Below are 19106 nucleotides of genomic sequence, written 5' to 3'. Positions count from 1 at the left end.
TCAACCTGTCAATCTTCCACAACTCCGACAACCTCGCAGGGACGTGCGGACCATTCAGCCTCCCCATTACGAATCATGCCCAGACGACATCCAGACCGGTGACACAGATGACCGAGACGCCTTCCGTGTTGCGGTCATTGATGGGAACCGAGTTAACACGATCAATCCGGGTGATGAATGGTGTGCCACCCTGACGGTCAACCGATCACTGATAACTTTCCGCCTGGACACTGGCGCCTCCGCCAACCTCATAGCATGGTCAGCCTTCTACGCCATGAAGGTCAGACCACCAATTCGGCCGTCCCGGTGCAGGATGGTCGACTACAACGGGAACGTTATTCCGGCTATGGGATCTTGCCAGCTCCAGGTGACACACAACACACACACGCCCACAATCTCATTCGAGATAGTCGGCTCATCGAAGGATTCCCTGCTCGGCGCACAGGCATGCAAGGCTCTCCACCTCGTGCAACGAGTCCACTCGCTCTCTCCAGACGGAACGTTTGACTTCCCGGATGTAGAGTTTAACGCACAGCTCCAATCGCTCCTCGCCCACAACCAGAAGGCATTCGAGGGCATGGGAACACTGCCATACACCTATAGAATTCAGCTCAAACCAGACGCCACCCCGGTCATTCACGCACCTCGCAGGGTCCCTGCGCCACTCAAAGACCGCCTCAAGCAGCAGCTGCAGGATCTCCAGAACCAAGGGGTCCTATCCAGGGTCACTGAGCCCACGCCGTGGGTCAGCTCCATGGTGTGTGTCAAGAAGCCCTCCGGCGAGCTCCGGATCTGTATTGACCCAAAAGACCTCAATACCAATATTACGAGGGAACATTACCCCATACCCAAACGGGAAGAGATCACAAGTGAAATGGCCCAGGCGAAAATATTTACCAAACTGGATGCCTCTAAAGGCTTTTGGCAGATCCAACGAGATCCGTCCAGCCGAAAGCTGTGCACTTTCAACACCCCTTTCGGCAGGTTCTGCTACAACCGAATGCCATTTGGCATCATCTCAGCATCCGAGGTCTTTCATAGGATCATGGAGCAGATGATGGAAGGCATCGAAGGGGTGCGCGTCTACATGGACGACGTCATCATCTGGTCCACCACACCACAGGAGCACATCTATCGTCTCCAACGCGTCTTTGCACACATACTTGAAAACAGCCTGCGCCTCAACCGAGCCAAGTGTTCTTGCGGCAAACCGAGCTGAGGTTCCTGGGGGACCACATTTCCCGGTCAGGGGTCCGTCCGGATGCAGACAAGGTGAGCGCCATCACAGCATGCCGCAGTCGGCAGACAAGAAAGCAGTACTACGCTTCCTAGGCATGGTCAACTTCCTGGGGAAGTTCATTCCCAACCTTGCCTCCCACATGACAGCTCTGCGCCACCTCGTCAAAAGTCCACGGAGTTCCAGTGGCAGCACACACACCGGCAGGAATGGGAGGAGCTCAAACTCAAGCTCACCACTGCACCGGTACTGGCGTTTTTCGACACGTCTCGTGCCACTAAAATCTCGACTGATGCCAGCCAGTCCAGCATTGGGGCAGTGCTCCTGCAGCGGGATGACACTGCGTCCTGGGCCCTGGTCGCCTATGCCTCGCGAGCCATGACCCCCACAGAGCAGCGCTACGCGCAGAACGAAAAGGAGTGCCTGGGCTTGCTAACCGGTTTGGACAAGTTTCATGATTATGTGTATGGTCGTCCCTGGTTCACTGTTGAAACTGACCACCGCCCCCTGGTCAGCATCATAAACAAGGACCTGAACGAGATGACCCCTCGCCTCCAGCGCATCCTACTTCAACTCAGGAGGTATGACTTCCAACTGGTCTACACCCAGGGAAGGACCTTATCATTGCGGATGCCCTATCGAGAGCAGTGAGCACGCCGCCAGATTCGGAGGGGTTCGTATGTCAGGTCGAGGCGCAGGTGGCCTTCACATCGGCAAATCTGCCAGCTGACGACTCCAGTCTGGCCCGTATTCGCCGAGAGACTGCGGCCGACCCCCTTCTACAACGTGTGATGCGCCACATGACGGGAGGGTGGCTCAAAGGGCAGTGCCCGCAGTTCTACAATGTCTGAGACGACTTGGCCGTCATTGATGGTGTCCTTCTGAAGCTGGACCGGATTGTGATTCCGCACAGCATGCACAAGCTGGTTCTCGACCAACTACACGAAGGCCACCTGGGGGTCGGGAAGTGCAGAAGGAGGGCTGAGAGGCGGTATACTGGCCGGGCATCAGTGATGACATTGCCAATATGGTGCTCAACTGCCCAACCTGCTAAAGGTTTCAAACGGCGCAACCTCCTGAAACGTTTCTGCCCCATGAGCTGATGACGTCCCCATGGGCGAAGGTGGGTGTGGTCCTGTTTCACGCACTCGGCAGGGACTATGTCATCGTCGTTGACTACTTCTCCAACTACCCAGAGGTCATACGCCTACACGATTTGACGTCGTCCGCTGTCATAAGGGCCTGCAAAGACACCTTCGCTCGCCACGGCATTCCGATGACGGTCCTGTCGGACAATGGGCCCTGTTTCGCCAGCCAGGAATGGTCATCGTTTGCTGCCTCGTATGGCTTCACACACGTGACGTCTAGCCCTCTGCACCCCCAGTCCAAGGAAAGGCAGAGAAGGGCGTTCACATTGTCAAGCGGCTCCTCTGTAAGGCTGCTGCTGCCGGATCGGATTTCTGCCTCGCCCTGCTGGCCTATCGCTCGGCCCCACTAGCCACTGGTCTCTCACCAGCCCAGCTGTTGATGGGTCGTGCCCTCAGGACTACTGTGCCTTCCATTCTGGCGCCCACAATCGACCATGCTCCGGTACTGCACAGGATGCAACTGCAGTGCGGTCACCAGAAGAGGTCATATGACACACGGGCAACTGATCTTCCCGCCCTGGCCCCTGGAGACGAAGTTCGCATCCACCTACCAGAAGGTGGCTGGTCGGCACCTGCCGAAGTTCTCCGACGCGTGGCTCCCCGCTCGTTCCTGGTTCGCATGCCTGATGGATCAGTTCGTAGGCGCAATCACCGGGCTCTTCGCCTGCTTCCACGCTCGCTACGAGACCTTACACCGACACCGTGCCCTCCTGTTGTTCCTGATTTCGACTTCGTGGAGCTGCCTGCTACCATGCCCCTTCCGACGTCGCTCGTGCCAGGCCCGTTCCTCAGCCGGTGGTTCCAGACCTACCCTTGAGGCGGTAAACCCGAATTCGTCGCCCACCTACTAGACTAACTTATGAGACTGTTTATACATTGAACTCATGCAACCACTTTGTTAATATGTTTATGTTCTTATCGTTACAGGAATTCATTTTATCGTTCAACATTTCCCCGTTCTTTGTTTATGGTACAACCTCGTTGTTATGTCACACCCGACATCGCCCCTTGTATATAGTTAAGCCCCATGTACATGCTGTAAATATTGCACACACACATTTAGCTACACTCAGTACTCATCTCTATTTATAAACATGTAGGCACATAATCCTGTAAAAAAGGGGGATGTCATGATATTCAGATGAACATCACAGCACATACATACACACATAATGATGGACAGATCAACGGACCAATCAACACACAAAACACGACAGCCAATCACGGACAAGAGCATACACAGTACAAAGCAGGGAACACAACACTTCCTGGGCACTCGAGCAGGAGAGAGCTCAGGGCACAGACCTCATTGCCAGCCACTCAGAGGTTCACCATGTGCTGAATACCAGAGTTTACTATGTTTATAGTTCAATGAAATAAAACTGCGTTATACCATTTGCAACCATGTTGCTTCGTCTGTGTGTCAGAGTACCCAACACTTCACTATAGAAGGCCGGAGAGGTGGATAAATATTTCACATGGCAGCGAAAGGTTTCTACGAGTAGAAATTAGCGTGCGTCATGCCCACATACCAGCAGAAAACAGGCACAAAGCACCCCAAATAAGCTGCAGACTGACCTGCAACCAATCTGTGTAACTTTATAAAACTGTAAATGGTCAGTTTATTGAAAATACAATTTGGCGTGCAAAAACTAATTAGATACATCTCTAGGGTGGTACCATTCAGTAGGGTGGTTGAGTACTGCAAGTGGGTATTATACTATCGGGTTGTTCTATACAATACCTTCCTCCTTTCCTCTGCTGCTATCATTTTATTTTCAATCTCTTCTATTGTCACATTCTTTTGTTTAGCTGTTTCATTCCTTAGCTTATCGAGTCTTGTTGGGGGCTTCTTTAAAATTCCCTCCGTTGACTTCATGTCAAACTAACATGGTAATAAACAAAAAGAGGCATCAAAAATTAATTTCAAAGGGTTGTTAAAGCATTCACAACAAATCAACATGCTTGAAAAAATTCATGAAGTAAATTGTTCGAAAAAACAATATTAAAATTATGGAAGAGCTTCCTTGCAAATTATGCTGGGATTTTCACAGCAAGATCAATATGAAAATCCCAGCATCGAACAACACTTCCTTATGGCAGATCTGCTTTCAGTGAGGAGCAATGTCTTGCCGGTGACAAAGTAACACCCTACAAACCAGTGTGTTTCAGCTCACAACTCTAGGAATAGATATTTGGTGAAAGGTAAATCCATAGTAAGATGTGTATGTGTTGTTATGACCCTCGGTCAGATCTCCCAAGTTGTTGACAAGATTCAGTTTGGGATCAATAATGTTTTGTTTAAAGTAGACAAAGTTTGAGATTCAACATCCGCTAAAAAGATAAAGCCACAGGATTCCTCAGGTTTTGAACAACAAAAATAAAATCAGAAAGTAAAACATTTTGCAATCTATCTTATACTCAGGGCCTATCTTAACATTCAGGGTTAATATGAAGTACATGTGAATTAAAAAGCAAACTTTGGTCGAACGCACCATTCTACACAATAAATGGAAGATGCGACCAAGACAGAGTCCATGGATTTCTCAATAACCCACCCAGATGTCAGTAACATTGAGTCAAAGAATCTCACTGAAACTCTGTCTCTCACACAAAGGATTCCAGTCTTCACCTGCAAAGATCTAACCTCTCAAGATGCTTCAACTCAAACGGCAAATAACCTATCCGGAGAGTTTCAATCTCGTTTCCTGAGATTCTGTTCCCCTGGATTCCCAAGTATGCCTGAGGTTTCCTGTGTATGCACTCAAGTATTGGTGATTCTGTGCTGCAGGAGTCACCAATCTCGGGCTGGCTTCTTGGGATCTTCAGGGCATCTCCTGAGCCCCTTTCACTCGCCAGACTCGGATGGCATCAACAACGGCCCAACTCGCAGGGTTTCAGAGATTTTGTTCCCCTGGATTCCCAAGTGTGCGCTCCAGCAACAACTCACATGCACAGCTTCAGCTCTTTGGCCGTGCCAAGAAGAACACAACTGCTCTAAAGGTGTGCCTTTGGCCCAGTGGCCTGCAGCACGGAGTCACCATTCTTCAGCTGCCTTTTTAATGTGAACTTAAAATGTGAACCCCACAGCCCTTCTCCTGTTTCTCCACTCCACACTTCCTCATTGAACTGGGACCTTTCTTTGTCTCCACCCCCTCTCTGGGTCTTTCCTTTAGGGACCTCTCCTTGGCGCTCCGCTACTGGTCACCTGACCTAGGTTTCCGTGCCATTGTTTCTTCTTGCAGAGGCATGCTAGGCCCAACAAAATGTAAAAATGCACGACTGCGCGTGTGCAGCTCACTCTTGGTCTGCGTTAGTGCAAAAGCTCCGAGATCTGTCAGGAGTTGAAGTTCCAGACCTCCTCTCATAACATTAAGGTAAGAATGGTTTTCATAACAATGTGAACGCTTGAAGCAATTAGAAATGAGATGACAGAACTGGTGACTGTTGTGATGGCAGTGCAGTATAAATGTAATTGAAATATCAGTAGCATAGCTAAATCCAGAGGTTGGGAATTAATATAACATTCAGTGCCCCTGCAAGATAGAATGGATGTGTTATGGTCACATGTGGATTGACCCTGTGGGAGATGGAAAGCTACAACATGAATTGTTTAGGTTAGACTTCTTTAATATAAAAAGACTCCCCCCTCCCAAAGGCAACATAACAGAATACAACAGACACCAGGACAGTCTAAAGAAGGCCAATTTAATCAATGAAGAGGTAGGAAGTTTATGTGAGGACATCTTTGATAAACAAATGTAATCTGGAAAACCCCAAGGGTGGTGGGTGGTGCGGTGGAGTGCGGGGTTGGCAGGGTTCAGGGTGTGGTGGGGTGGGGGCACCCATACGGTCAGAGTCCGTATGGAGACAGAGCATCGCAGAGGCCCTGGAGAATACCGGGTCAGGTGCACTATTGATATGCCAGCGTTTACTGTACGTGCGATGTGGAACGCATTGACGCCGCTGTCGAGGCACCGGAGCATGGCATTCTGTTGGGCGCCAGCGCCGGGCATTATTTTTGCCACACGCACGATTCTCCGCCTAAATCGCTTTTCCCGATTCCGCCGTCGGCTGACGGAGAGTCACACTCCATATTTGTCTTGACCTGGTAATTCATTCAATACCTGACAATGTGTAGGAAATGGAAGTTGAAACATCCCTGAAGAACAGCTGTCACAGAATTATCAAGTTTAATCAAGGAGTCAGAAATATAAAAAAACAGGAGTTGGGTGCATACGGTTATCAGACTAAATTCAAAGAAATGAGTGAACGACTGAAGTAAATTGACTGGGGTCATTTATAGTCTAATAGAATACTTGCCACTCCTTGAAGGAACAATGCAGGTGGAGCCCGTGAGGGCATTGACAAAGATTTGTAGTCACAAGATTAAATAAGTCATGGCCATAAGTTTTGAACACCTGAATATGTGCAAGATTGCTCATTTCCAGCTGGTGCTCATGGTATGTTAAAACAAATCGCTACTCATTTTTGATTAATACTGATGCAAAAACCATGTTTGATTTTCATGTTCCCAATGTGCAGAAGATGGAAGTTAGCACATACCAGAGGACTGTGAACCTCTTGCCATTCTTCACTGTGGGCCTGGTTTAAGATCCCCTGAACTAAAAGTTCTTGCAGAATGTCAACAGACCTTGGTCTCTCCCTGATTTCGTGTACTGGTCCATTCTTTTTCAGTAAGCTACTTGCAGTAAGTGCTAAATCTGCAGGTGGAAAAAAAATACTAGAATTAAGAACAATTTGAAGACAGGGTATTCAAAAACAGTGAGTAACAGTGTCTCAATGCTCAGACTTCATTCCGTCTCTTTGCACATATCACATGCTTTTGGATTGGAACCAAGGTTGAATCACAGCTAGCCAAATTCACTAAAGCCTCAAGTTGTGCATGATTGCCAGGGAGGGTCTCTGCGACTGACTAGCTGACCACATTTCTCATAACCAGGGACTAGAAACATGCGGTGTATCTGAGTTCACTGGAAGCAGTCTGTGACCGTCAGACCATGCAGGCTTTGGATGTTGTGTCAATTCCAATATTGCAAATTGTTATGTAATAAGTCATTCGCAAATATTCACTTTTAGCTCGGGCAGGTCACCAGGTATTGATTTGTGGCACCACTTTTCTTTGGGAAGTGGGGTGGTAGAGGGAAGCTACTTCCCAATAGGAAAAAACAGGTCGGACCAGAATTCCTATTTCCCAGTTTTTACTGTTTTATTTTCTTTCTAGTTGAAATTGCTTTGGGGGAAATGCAATAAAATGTTACTGTTTTGTACTTGGAACCTGGATTAAAATGCAGTCTGGAATGAAGGAATCCACCTTTAGCCGTTCTTTTAGCCATTAAGGTCTTTGGGGGAAAGGCTCTTGGACAATCTCCATCCAGCCCAAGCCCATTTTACAAAACTGGCTACAATTTGGCACTGAGGAGTCCATTCAGAAAGCTGATTGTATATGGTACTAATAACAATAATCTTTTATTGTCACAAGTATGAAGTTACTGTGAAAGGCCCCTAGTCGCCACATTCCGGCGCCTGTTCGGGGAGGCCGGTACGGGAATTAACCCGCGCTGCCGGCCTTGTTCTGCATTACAAACCAGCTGTCTAGCCCACTGAGCTAAATCAGCCCCTGGAAATGTTACAAGCACATGGCACAGTCGGTAGTATTTGTTCTCCAGTTAAGGGATGATGGTAAGGTGGTTGTTGGTGGATGAGGTTGATAGGGATGTTTATTCTACATTCAGAAAGTGTTTATGAAGATATTAGGTACAATATGTTTCCATTCCTCATAATTCACACCTATTACCCTGAGGGAACAAAATATATTTTTTAAAGTAGTAGTTGGTCATGGAATAAATAGAATATATATTAAACTACAAATCAAGGGCTAGTAAAAGGCCATTCAGTCCATTAAAACTTCCACAGACAATCTGTTCTGTCATGGACTCTACCTCATCTAATTAGTCTCTTATGGGATGATTTCCATGAAGGCCCTGGAAGAAGTCAAACAACATTTCTCAATACAACAATCCTTCCATCAGCTGTAGCGGCTAAAGAATCACAGGGGTAGATTTTCAACTTGCTCCCTGGCATTGTGGATGATCTGTGATTTGTCAATGTATTGTAAGTGGGCGCACGAGCAGTTGGGAGAGACATCACCTGAGTGAGACACAGCCAGAATGAGTATATTTGGAAATTTAGGGCAAAGTGGGAATTCGGTACAGAGAGGAAAGAAGTGCTCTTTTGCTTTCTAACGTTTTCATGTTCAGAAAATGGTCTTGCCCTGCTGCAGGAGTAGAGGCTACAAGGGAGAGAGCTGGTAGGTAAGTAGTGGGTAAGTTGTGAATAATAATAATCTTTATTAGTGCCACAAGTAGGCATACATTAATACCGCAATGAAGTTACTGTGAAAATCCCCTAGTCGCCACACTCCAGCGGCTGTTCGGGTACACTGAGGGAGAATTCAGAGTGTCAAAATTACCTAACAGCACGTCCTTCGGGACTCGTGGGAGGAAACCGGAGCACCCGGAGGAAACCCACGCAGACACGGGGAGAACGTGCAGGCTCCGCACAGCCGGTGACCCAAGCCGGAATTGAACCTGGGACCCTGGCGCTGTCTAGCAACAGTGCTAACCACTGTGCTACTGTGCCACCTTTCTTGAGGTCTTCCACTGCTTTGAACCTCCATATATACCATAAGCCTCCCTTTTTTGTCCCCTTACCAATCCTGTATATCCCTTGATATCCAGGGTTCTCTGGACTTTTTGGTCCCACTCTCGACCTTTACGGAAACATGTTGGCTTTGCACTCTCTCGCTATTTACTGTTCGGGTGTGGATTTTCCTACAAGTGGTTGCTCCCAGTCCACTTTGGTCAGATCCCGTCTTATCCTATTAAAATCGGCCTTCCACCAATTCAGAACCTTTATTCCCGGCTCATTATTGTCCTTTTCCATAACTACCTTATATCTTACCGAGTTATGGTCACGATCACCAAAACGCTCCCCCACTGACGCCTCTACCACCTGCTTGTCACCTCAGGAAAGATAGTTTGGTCTTGGTTTAAAGCCGTGATGGGAAATCCAGGCTAGTGAGTGGGATGCATGAGTGACCCTCCTTCATTTCCATAGGCTGCAAGATTGAAATAGGGCACGTGTACTAACCCTGACCCGATGACATACATTTAATACATGTCGAGTATTTTAGTCAGTTCTGGAAAATACTTATACACAGATATATTAATAGAACTGTCATCAATTTCAAATGGTGAAAATAAAAATATTTACCTTACTTACATCTTACTCAGCGTACCTTCTGGTAGGATCTATATCATGCCACTTCCACACAAAGTGAGCCATTGTATAATTAGGGGCAAATTAAAGTACTGGCAAAAGTAACAAAGTGCGACTCCCACATCCACTAGAGTTGTAACTGAGACAATTTCCTGGGTTAGGGCAATTTTGCTAACTGCGCTTGCAGAGTGTGCCAATTGAACCATGGTAGTGTTTTTATTGTGCGCAGTGAAGTGCACGGTTCTCCCTGTCAGTCTGTAATCAGCACAAACCTTACTCCACTTGTCCTTGATTTATGTGTGTATCACTTTAGTAATACCGGTAGGAAAAATACAACATGGACGGAAACCAGCGGAGTCTGGCAACCCCGTGTATGGGCAACAGTCAACAAAATGGACATCCGGGGGCCGCCATGGTGTGAGTGGTCGCACATTTGGTGGCTCCCGCTCGTGGCGTTTTTTTTGGACCTTTACCCCGGTTAATGGGTGGATGTGAGGAGGCAAAAAGGTGCAGGAGAGTGAGTGGAAGAGATTGACCCACTGGTGTATGGAGCTGAGGGCCAGAAGCGGTTGCAAAAGAGGGAATCAGTCTGTAAGAGTTGGGGTGCGGCGCCTGCACATGGAGATGGCGGAGGGGCAGGGAACGGCTCTGCCGGCTCAGTGGTCAACGGACCAGCTGGTGACCTTCATGAATGAGAAGTTCACCCAGCAATGCAAGGAGAGTCTGGAGGACCTTGTCTGGGGGGTGGATTCGATCAAGGCGGTGGTCGACTGCGTGGAGACGAAGCTGGCGGCCCAAGATCAAGCGATCCAGAAGATGAAGAAGGTGGTGGGGGAACAAGAGGAGCAGCTCGCCTCGATGGCAGTGGAGATGGGGCGGATGTGAGATCAGCAGAGGCGGCTCCAGGTGAAAGTTGAAAACCTGGAAAACTGGTCGCGCAGGTAGAATATCAGGATTGTGAGCCTGCCGGAGGGAAGTGAAGGAGCCGACGCTGGCGTGTATGTGGGGATAATGCTGGAGAAGCTGCTAGGAGAGGGTGCATTCACACGGCCTTTGGAGGTGGATCGAGCGCACAGGGCGCTAATGAGGAAGCCCCAAGGGAACGAGCCGCCGAGGATGATGGTGGTGCGGTTGCACCGTTTCCTGGACAAGGAGCAAATTATGAGGTGGGCCAGGCAGACGAGGCACTACACCTGGGAGAGCAGTGAAATCCGAGTGTACTAAGACCTGGGTGCAAAGCCGGCCAAGAGGAGAGCGAGTTTTAATAAGGTCAAGGCAGCTCTCGACAAGAAGGGTGTGAAGTTTGGGTTGCTGTACCCGGCGCATCCATGGGTGACCTATGAAGGCCGGGAGCTATACTTTGGGTCGGCAGAGGAGGCGATAGAATTTATCAGAGACAATGGACTGGCAGGACAAGGTGGACTTTGAACTTTGGTGGAGATGCTTTGGTGCTGCTGTTAATTTGGGTTTGGGGCCATTTCTTCTTTCGGCTTCAGGTTTGCTTTTTGTTCTCTGTTGGAAGATGGGGGTTGATCTCTTCATCTGGGCTTGAGGAGGGGTTGATTTTGTTTGTTTGCACTAGCGGGAGGTTTGAACGGGGGGGGGGGGGGAAAGAGGGGAATCAGTGGGGGATAGGATGCTAGGCGACATGTGCGGGTGCTGCCAGGCATGCTGGGCGGGCTAGTTCACGGAAGCGCAGTGGGGGGTGAGCAAAAGGTTAGTGGGGGGATGGGGGCAGGGGTTGTTGCTAGGGGAACTGGTGGGGGGGGGGTATTGCTGACAGGCGAAGTACCTGACAAGGTGTATTGCCGAATAGATTTCTTTGTGTTTGACAAGACGTTGTTAGCAGGGGTGGTTGATATTGAGTATTCGGCAATAGTGGTGGTGGATCATGCCCCACTGGGTGGATCTAGGAGTGAACCAGCGCCCGCAATGGAGGCTGGATGTGCATCTGTTTGCGGAGGAGGTGTGTGAGCGGGTGAGGAAAGCTATCCGGGGCTACGTAGAGATTAATGTGACAGGGGAGGTTTCAGCAGGTACGGTTTGGGAGGAACTGTAGGCAGTGGTCAGGGCGGAGTTTATTTCGATTCGGGCACTTAGGGAAAAGGCGGTGCGGGCAGAGATAGAAAGGTTAGTGGAGGAAATTGTGCAGGTGGGCAGGAGATATGCAGAAGACCTGGAGGAAGGGCTGCTAAAGGAACGGCAGAGGTCGCAGATGGAATTTGGGCTATTATCTACGGGTAAGGCGGAAGGGCAGTTGCGAAGGGTGAGAGGGGCGGTATATGAGTTTGGGGAGAAGGTGAGCAGGATGTTAGCGCACCAGTTGAGGAAGCAAGAGGTGGCGAGAGAGATTGGGAAAGTGAAGGACACAGGTGGGAATACGGTCCTGGATCCAGCGGGGGTGAACAGGGTGTTTAGGGAATTCTATAGTAAATTGTGCGAGTCAGAACCCCTAGCCGGGGAAGAGGGGATGAGGCTGTTTCTGGAAAGGTTGGAGTTCCCGAAGGTTGATGAGGAGCTGGTGGAGGGCCCCAATTGGGCTGGCAGAAGTAGCTGGAGGCGATGCAATCGGGTAAGGCCCCGGGTCCAGACGGGTACCCGGTGGAATTTTACAAGAAGTTCTCAGGGGTGTTGGGACCGCTGCTGCTAAGGGCCTTCAATGAAGCTAAGGAGTTGGGAGTACTTCCCCCAACATTGCCACAGGCGTCGATCTCCCTCATTTTAAAGCGAGATAAGGATCCGAAAAATGTGGGTCAGAAGACCGATCTCCCTGTTAAATGTAGATGCCAAACTGTGTCTCAGGTGTAATAGGGAAGACCAGACGGAGTTCGCTTAAGGGAGGCATCTGGCAACCAACATGAGGATGTTACTCAATGTGATGAGGGGCACGAGGTAGAGGTGGTGATGGCCATGGATGCAGAGGAGGCCTTTGATCGGGTGGAGTGGGTATACTTATGGGAGGTCCTGGGACGGTTTGGGTTTGGTCAGGGTTTTGTGAACTGGGTCCGGTTGTTATATCAGGCACCAGTTGCCAGGTGGGAATAGATTCCGGTATCTACAAGTAAGAGATTTTTTGCGGAGGCAGGTTTCGACTTTCCCGCACCTGCCGCACCAGGGTCTACAAGATAAGGCGGTGTTGAGAACAGGAGTAGGACAGGGGGAGGTTTCAGAGATCTATAAGGAACTGATGGAATGGGAGGGAGCCCCGATAGGGATGGTGAAGAGAAAATGGGAAGAAGAGCTGGGTGGGGAGTTGGAGGCTGGATTATGGGAGAAGGCCCTGAGGCGAATCAATGCATCCTCGTCGTGTGCCAGGCTCAGCCTGATACAATTTAAGGCGATCCACAGGGCACGCATGACTGTGACCCAGATGAGCAGGTACTTTGAGGGGGTGGAGGATAGGTGTGGGCGCTGTGCGGGGGGTCCTGCGAACCATGTCCATATGTTTTGGGCATGTCCGTGGTTGAGGGGTTTCTGGCAGATGTTTGCTGACGTCATCATGGGCAGCATGGTAGCACAAGTGGATAGCATTGTGGCTTCACAGCGCCAGGGTCCCAGGTTCGATTCCCCGCTAGGCCACTGTCTGTGCTGAGTTTGCATGTTCTCCCCGTGTCTGCGTGGGTTTCCTCTGGGTGCTCCGGTTTCCTCCCACAATCCAAAGACGTGCAGGTTAGGTGGATTGGCCATGATAAATTGCCCTTAGTGACCAAAAAGGTTAGGAGGGATTATTGGGTTATGGGGATAGGGTGGAAGTGAGGGCTTAAGTGGGTCGGTGCAGACTTGATGTGCTGAATGGCTTCTGTATGTTCTACGTCAGAGGTCTTAAAACTGAGGGTGGTGTGGAGTCCAGAGGTGACGATCTTTGGTGTGTTGGAAGACCCGGGAGGCCAGGGGGTGAGAGAGGCCAATGTCCCGGCCTTTGCCTCCCTGGTGGCCTGGAGACGGATCCTACTAGGATGGACTTGGAGCCTGCAAAGTCGTGGGTATGTGTTAGCGACATGGTAGGATTTCTCAGACTCAAGAAAATTAAATTGCCTTGAGGGGTTTGCTCGGAGGTGGCAGCTGTTCATCGACTTCTTTGGGAAACATTAAGCTGTCAGCAGGGGGGGGGGGCACGGGGAGGATAAGTACGGGTAGGAGAACCAACGGAAGGGAGGCTAGGGAAGGTGCACTGTCTGTGTAAGCCATGTTGGCTGGGGTTTATTACTGGGGGGGGGGGGGTTGGTTGGTTATGTACCATTTTGTTCTTGTTGAAATTAGATGTTTAAAATTGTTAAAATTATAAATGCCTCAATAAAATATTTTCTAAAAACAGAAGTCAACAAAATGTTTCTGAGCCACACTCAAAACCCTATTGGGTCGTATGCGGCCTGTGGGCCAAACATTACCCACCATTATTCTAAAGGATCCAAACCTCATTGTTGTTACTATTTTTCTCTTGTTACATTATGGTCCTTTAATAAACGAGGCCTATCAATCCACAACAACAGCAAAATATGTGGGTCCCTTTTCAACAGTCTGTCTGGCCAAAAGCAGAACTTTTCAATTAATGGTGTCACTTTGTAGAAATCTCCATTTCCAATAGTAATCATGTGCCCATTCTGTTTCCCTTTGATTGAAACGACTCAGTAACAAAGTTTGGTTGGGATTCTGTTTATTTACTCATGAAAGATTACTTCCTTCCACACGCTGCTTTGTTAATTTTTTCCACAGCTGGTGCATTGTGTGCAGTTCTGGTCACCATATTATAGGAAGGATATGATTGCACTGGAGCGGGTACAGAGGAGATTCTCCAGGATGTTGCCTGGGATGGAACATTTAAATTATGGAGAGAAGTTGGATAGGCTTGGCTTGTTTTTGCTGGAGCAGAGAAGGCGACCTGATCGAGGTGTACAAGATTATGAGGGACATGGATAGGGTGGATAGGGATTAGCTATTCCCCTCAGTTGAAGGGTCAGTCATGAGGGGACACAAGTTCAAGGTGAGGGCAGGAGGTTTAGGGGGATATGAGGAAAAACGTTTTTACCCAGAGAATGGTGACGGTCTGGAATGCACTGCCTCGGAGGCTGGTAGAGGTGGAGGCCTCACATCCTTTAAAACGTACCTGAGTGAGCACTTGGTGCGTCATAACATTCAAGGCTATGGGCCAAGTGCTGGTAAATGGTATTAGGTAAATAGATCATGTCTTTTTCAATAGTTGGTGCAGATTCGATGGGCCGAAGGGCTTGTTCTGCACTGTGTGATTCTATGATTCTGTTTTCAACTTCCTTCACAGCCTCACTCCTCCATATCTCTGCAACCCTGTTCACTCCTCTAACACTCTGTGTTCCACCAATTATGGCCTCTTATGCATCCCTGATTTTTATTTCTCAAACATTAGTGGATGTGCCACCGATTTAGTTGCCTGGATCTTAAGCTCTCGTATCACCTCTCTTACTCCCTTCTCCTCTATGATGCTTCTGCAAACCTATTTCTTTGACCAAGCTTTTTTGATCATCAACCCTAATATCTCCTTGTGTGGCTGGGTGTCAGATATATTTGGATAATGTTTCTGTGGAGAGCCTTGGGATGTTTTACTCCATAAAAGATGTTTTTTAAATGTAAGTTGTTGTTCTTGTGAGGTTGTGATTTACAATAGTTTCAGGCTGCTTCCCCTTGATGGGGAACAGCACCTCTCTTGTCTGCAACTACCTGCTTAGGCGATACTGCTGAATTTAAAACAGATGATTGCTTTATGCTAGGGCCTGCACACTAAATTCATGTGGGAGCCAGCCAAACCTAGAATCCCCATATACGAGGAGCATTATTTAATTGAGGGGTACAATTGGCTACCCCACAACGCAACTCGCATTACATTCGCACATTTGAACTCGACAGCAAGGCCAGAAGAACCTGGGTATTTTATATATCTCAATTAGGTATGAACAAGCAGATTGTACTGCTCCATGTACAACACTTTCTGTTCACTGTTAATGAGCTTGCTCCATACCATCATTAAATCCATTTTGTAGTAATGTCCCATTTGCTTTCCTTAATGGTGGCAAGGACTGTTGCACTGCTCCCGGCAATGTTATCAAATCCTCCTCTGACACTTTGGATCCGGGTGAATCGTCAATGATGTTTAATCTGCTGCTTTTCCTATTGTTCTTAATCTAAAAGGGGGGGGATATAAAAGAATTTGTTTGCATTAACCAACTTGTTGTTGAAATGGTTTACGGTGAGCTCTGGTGCGACTCGCTCTGTTCCGCTCTGTTAACCTCTGGATGTACTTACTTTTGCTTTGTAATTGGTGGCATATATAGCAAAATGTTTCAATATGAACAGTTGAAAAAAATGAAAATAACCCATTACGCACATTCGTGCTCACTGGGAAGAAGAGGATTTTAATCGTGAAGACATTTAAAGCGAGGAGTGGGATGAATAACGCCCTTTTCCTCTTTTCTGACAGTTTGAAGCTCCCGATTATAATTCCCTCTCCACCAGCCAGCTGGCCACCCTAAACATGGGAAAGAAGCAGGTGGCAGCACGAAGAATGGGTGGCCTGGCGGCACTCGGGTGAGCTGTGGGGAGAGTCCTCCGGCCGTTGCGATTCACTTTTCCCACTGGCTGCATACCCCTGCCCGTAGGTTTCCTGGCGGCGTGGGGTGGCTTCAATGGGAAATCCCATTGCCAAGCGGCGGGAGTATAGAATCCCACCACCAGTAAGCGGCGTGCCGCCAAGAAACACGCGACTGGGGGACAGGAGAACCCAACCCCAGGTTCGCTGGAGCAGGATAGCCGCAGCAGAATTTAAATACCACTGGGGGTACTAAAGACGTCATAGGATCCTATTCGTGTCATTGCTGCCTGTGGGGGGTGGGAAGTCCCAAGTGAAGGTGACGGCTGAAGGAATGGGCCATAAGTGTTTGGAGGCAATCCTAACAGCACAGGTGCACTGTTTCCTCAGGCTGAACTTGGTTAAGACCTCCTCCCGAAGCTGTCTATTAGATGGTATAATATTGTGTACTACTCTCCTCAATCACTATCAATGCTGAATCCCTCAGAGGAAAAGAGCAGGGAAATCAAATGAGGTAAACCTCAGGAAAGGCACTGGAAACTACTCCCCAATTGCAGGATATCAAGATGGCCCAAGCCACCCTTAATGTTCTCCCTGTCACTGGACTCAATAGCCACCCATTCCACCACACCTTGTGCCACACTTTTAACCCAGAAACAGTAAGGAAAATTTGTCATTACTCTGTACTTCAAAAAGTTTGAGGAACCTGTGATTTTTTTCCCCCAAACATTTCAAAAACATGCGATATGATCTATTAAAAGTCCTTTTTTAATTTTTCATTTTTGGATATTAAGAAATATAAGTATTTGTGACCCAGTTACCCTTGACCAGGAAGCAGTACCAAAAAGAAGGAAGTTAAAATATAGACGCTGTGTGGCAGGCAGACACAAAGAGGAAGGGGGAGAGCTGGAAAGAAAAGGTGGTTCTGGTCAATACACCCTACCATGTCTCATGGGAGATGGGACTTGTGAAGGTTCTGGAAAAAAGTGCACCATACAGAAAACGATGCATGGGCAGAACCCTGTTTATGCAGAAGTTTCTGCGTGTAGAGAATCTGCTAAGTCCTTCAAGGAAAGGGACTGGAATTCTGCTTGGAAGAACTGTGTGGCTGAAAGTGAAAACACACGAGTGGAGAGGACTGCATGCCAACTACATGAGATAGTCTCTGTTGTATCTGCTTTCCGCATGTAATTTATAGTTCATACAAATTTAATTTGCCAGTTAATTTATGTTGACTCTGACTCGTTAAAAGCAAAAGTAACAAAAAGTTAAATCTTGTCAAATAATTTCTTCATTTGGGGGTTGTTCAATAAATTTAGTTATTTTGGTTTATGTATTCCCATGGGCATCCTAACACGATGTGGCTACAGTATATGAGGACCTAGGAAATCCACCAACTCAAAAGGTACTAGAGTGGTTGCACCTTCCCCTTTGGCATTTGCCACTGAGAAGGATAAGACAAGCAGAATGCAATCACCCCCACATTCTGATTCAACTAACATAACATTCTGACGTTTAGCACATATCACTGGTCTTTATCGTTATTAGCCTGAAACTCCCTACCCAGTACCATTGTGGATCCACCCACATGTAATTCAAGGAGAAAAGGTTCACCACAGCCACCTTCTCAAGTTTAACCATGGATAAGGTAACCGTACAAACATGTCCCACATCCCAAGAACAAATACCAGCCCTTCCTATACCCTACCCTCATATTTTCCATTTCCTTAGGGGAAATAAATAACTTATTTTTTGAAGTGCAAGTACATTTTTGGTCAGGAAAGTGAAAGCAAGGTCTCACACACAGCAATTGAAATAGTCAAAACGTTTTTGATTGAGGGAGAGGAATATTGGCCAGGTTACTAGGAGAACGTTAAATGATGCCTTCAGATTTTTAGCTTGAAATCATAGGGCAGAATTTCGGTTTAGGTGACAACCCGATGTTGTGGTCAAACATGTACTATATCGAAAACAGTCACCCCGCAGTAATTGGCCCATAAATAGCAAAGGACAGGCTCACTGTCCAATTAAGGGTGGAGGGCGGGCTCTTGAAACTGAAGGACCAATAGGAGGCTCCCCAGCTCCAAACAAGCAACTTCCTGCAGTTCAGGTACCGAGAGAGAGAGAGAGAGAGAGAGAGAGTGCCTTTATCTTGAGGCACCCTCTCTACAACACAAAGTTAAAAAAAAACAGAATCAGCAGGTGGGCCTCTAATTTTTGCAGTCACCTGCCTCCATAACCCCCCCCCACCACCAGATTCTGGGTGCAGAAATCTTGCCCATAAAATCCTATAATGATACTGCTCATAAGGATGTTCAGACCATCGTGCCTTCACTAGATCTTTGATAGAACTATCCAATTAGTCCCACTGCACTATATTCCCTTATGTCGGAAACTACTGAATCAGGCAGGCAGCACAAAGGACTATCTCCATTCATCAGTCCGTTCCCAAGGCTTCTTTTTTTATTATTACTTTATCAGAGTTACAAAGCCAGAGCTCAGAGTGTGGACAGGGGCAAACCCGTAATTCAGCTCCTTGCCTGCTCCAAAAACCAATTCAAATTGAATCCAATTCATGGTCCTCACAAGAGAGACATGCCAGATCCAAGCATGACACTTGACCTCACGCTCAAATTAGCCAAAACCTCTTACCCCGGGGATGTCAAAGCAAAAATAATGCCAGCAATAAGTAAGGTTGGTTTTCTATTGGAGGAATCAATCCCAGACTGGTTAACTAAGGTTATGGCGTAAAAGGAATACAATTAAAGTTAAATTTCCTTAGTGTCTGTCCAATTAAACTGCCAGCAGCATCAGCTGATTTGGCATATCGGAGCCACTGAATAATTCAGATTGCTCAAATAGT

The 19106-nt window shown here is 47.9% G+C and overlaps 1 protein-coding gene across 2 annotated transcripts in view; it reads right to left on the bottom strand.

Annotated features, from left to right (window-relative positions):
• LOC140425416 (stathmin domain-containing protein 1-like) overlaps window positions 1-19106 on the bottom strand; it is a 37861-nt gene that overhangs the window by 11017 nt on the left and 7738 nt on the right. For both annotated transcript variants that reach the window (XM_072509670.1, XM_072509671.1), the window contains 3 exons: window positions 15677-15839; window positions 6952-7109; window positions 4130-4270 (listed from right to left, as the gene is read on the bottom strand). In XM_072509670.1, the coding sequence (XP_072365771.1) occupies window positions 4130-4270; window positions 6952-7109; window positions 15677-15839 (462 nt within the window). The remainder of the gene's footprint in view (window positions 1-4129; window positions 4271-6951; window positions 7110-15676; window positions 15840-19106) is intronic.

This window comes from Scyliorhinus torazame, chromosome 6 (assembly GCF_047496885.1).
Source record: "Scyliorhinus torazame isolate Kashiwa2021f chromosome 6, sScyTor2.1, whole genome shotgun sequence".
NCBI lineage: Eukaryota > Metazoa > Chordata > Chondrichthyes > Carcharhiniformes > Scyliorhinidae > Scyliorhinus > Scyliorhinus torazame.
The sequence above is the reverse complement of the archived record's forward strand: the minus strand, read 5'-3'. Positions and strand labels throughout refer to the sequence as shown.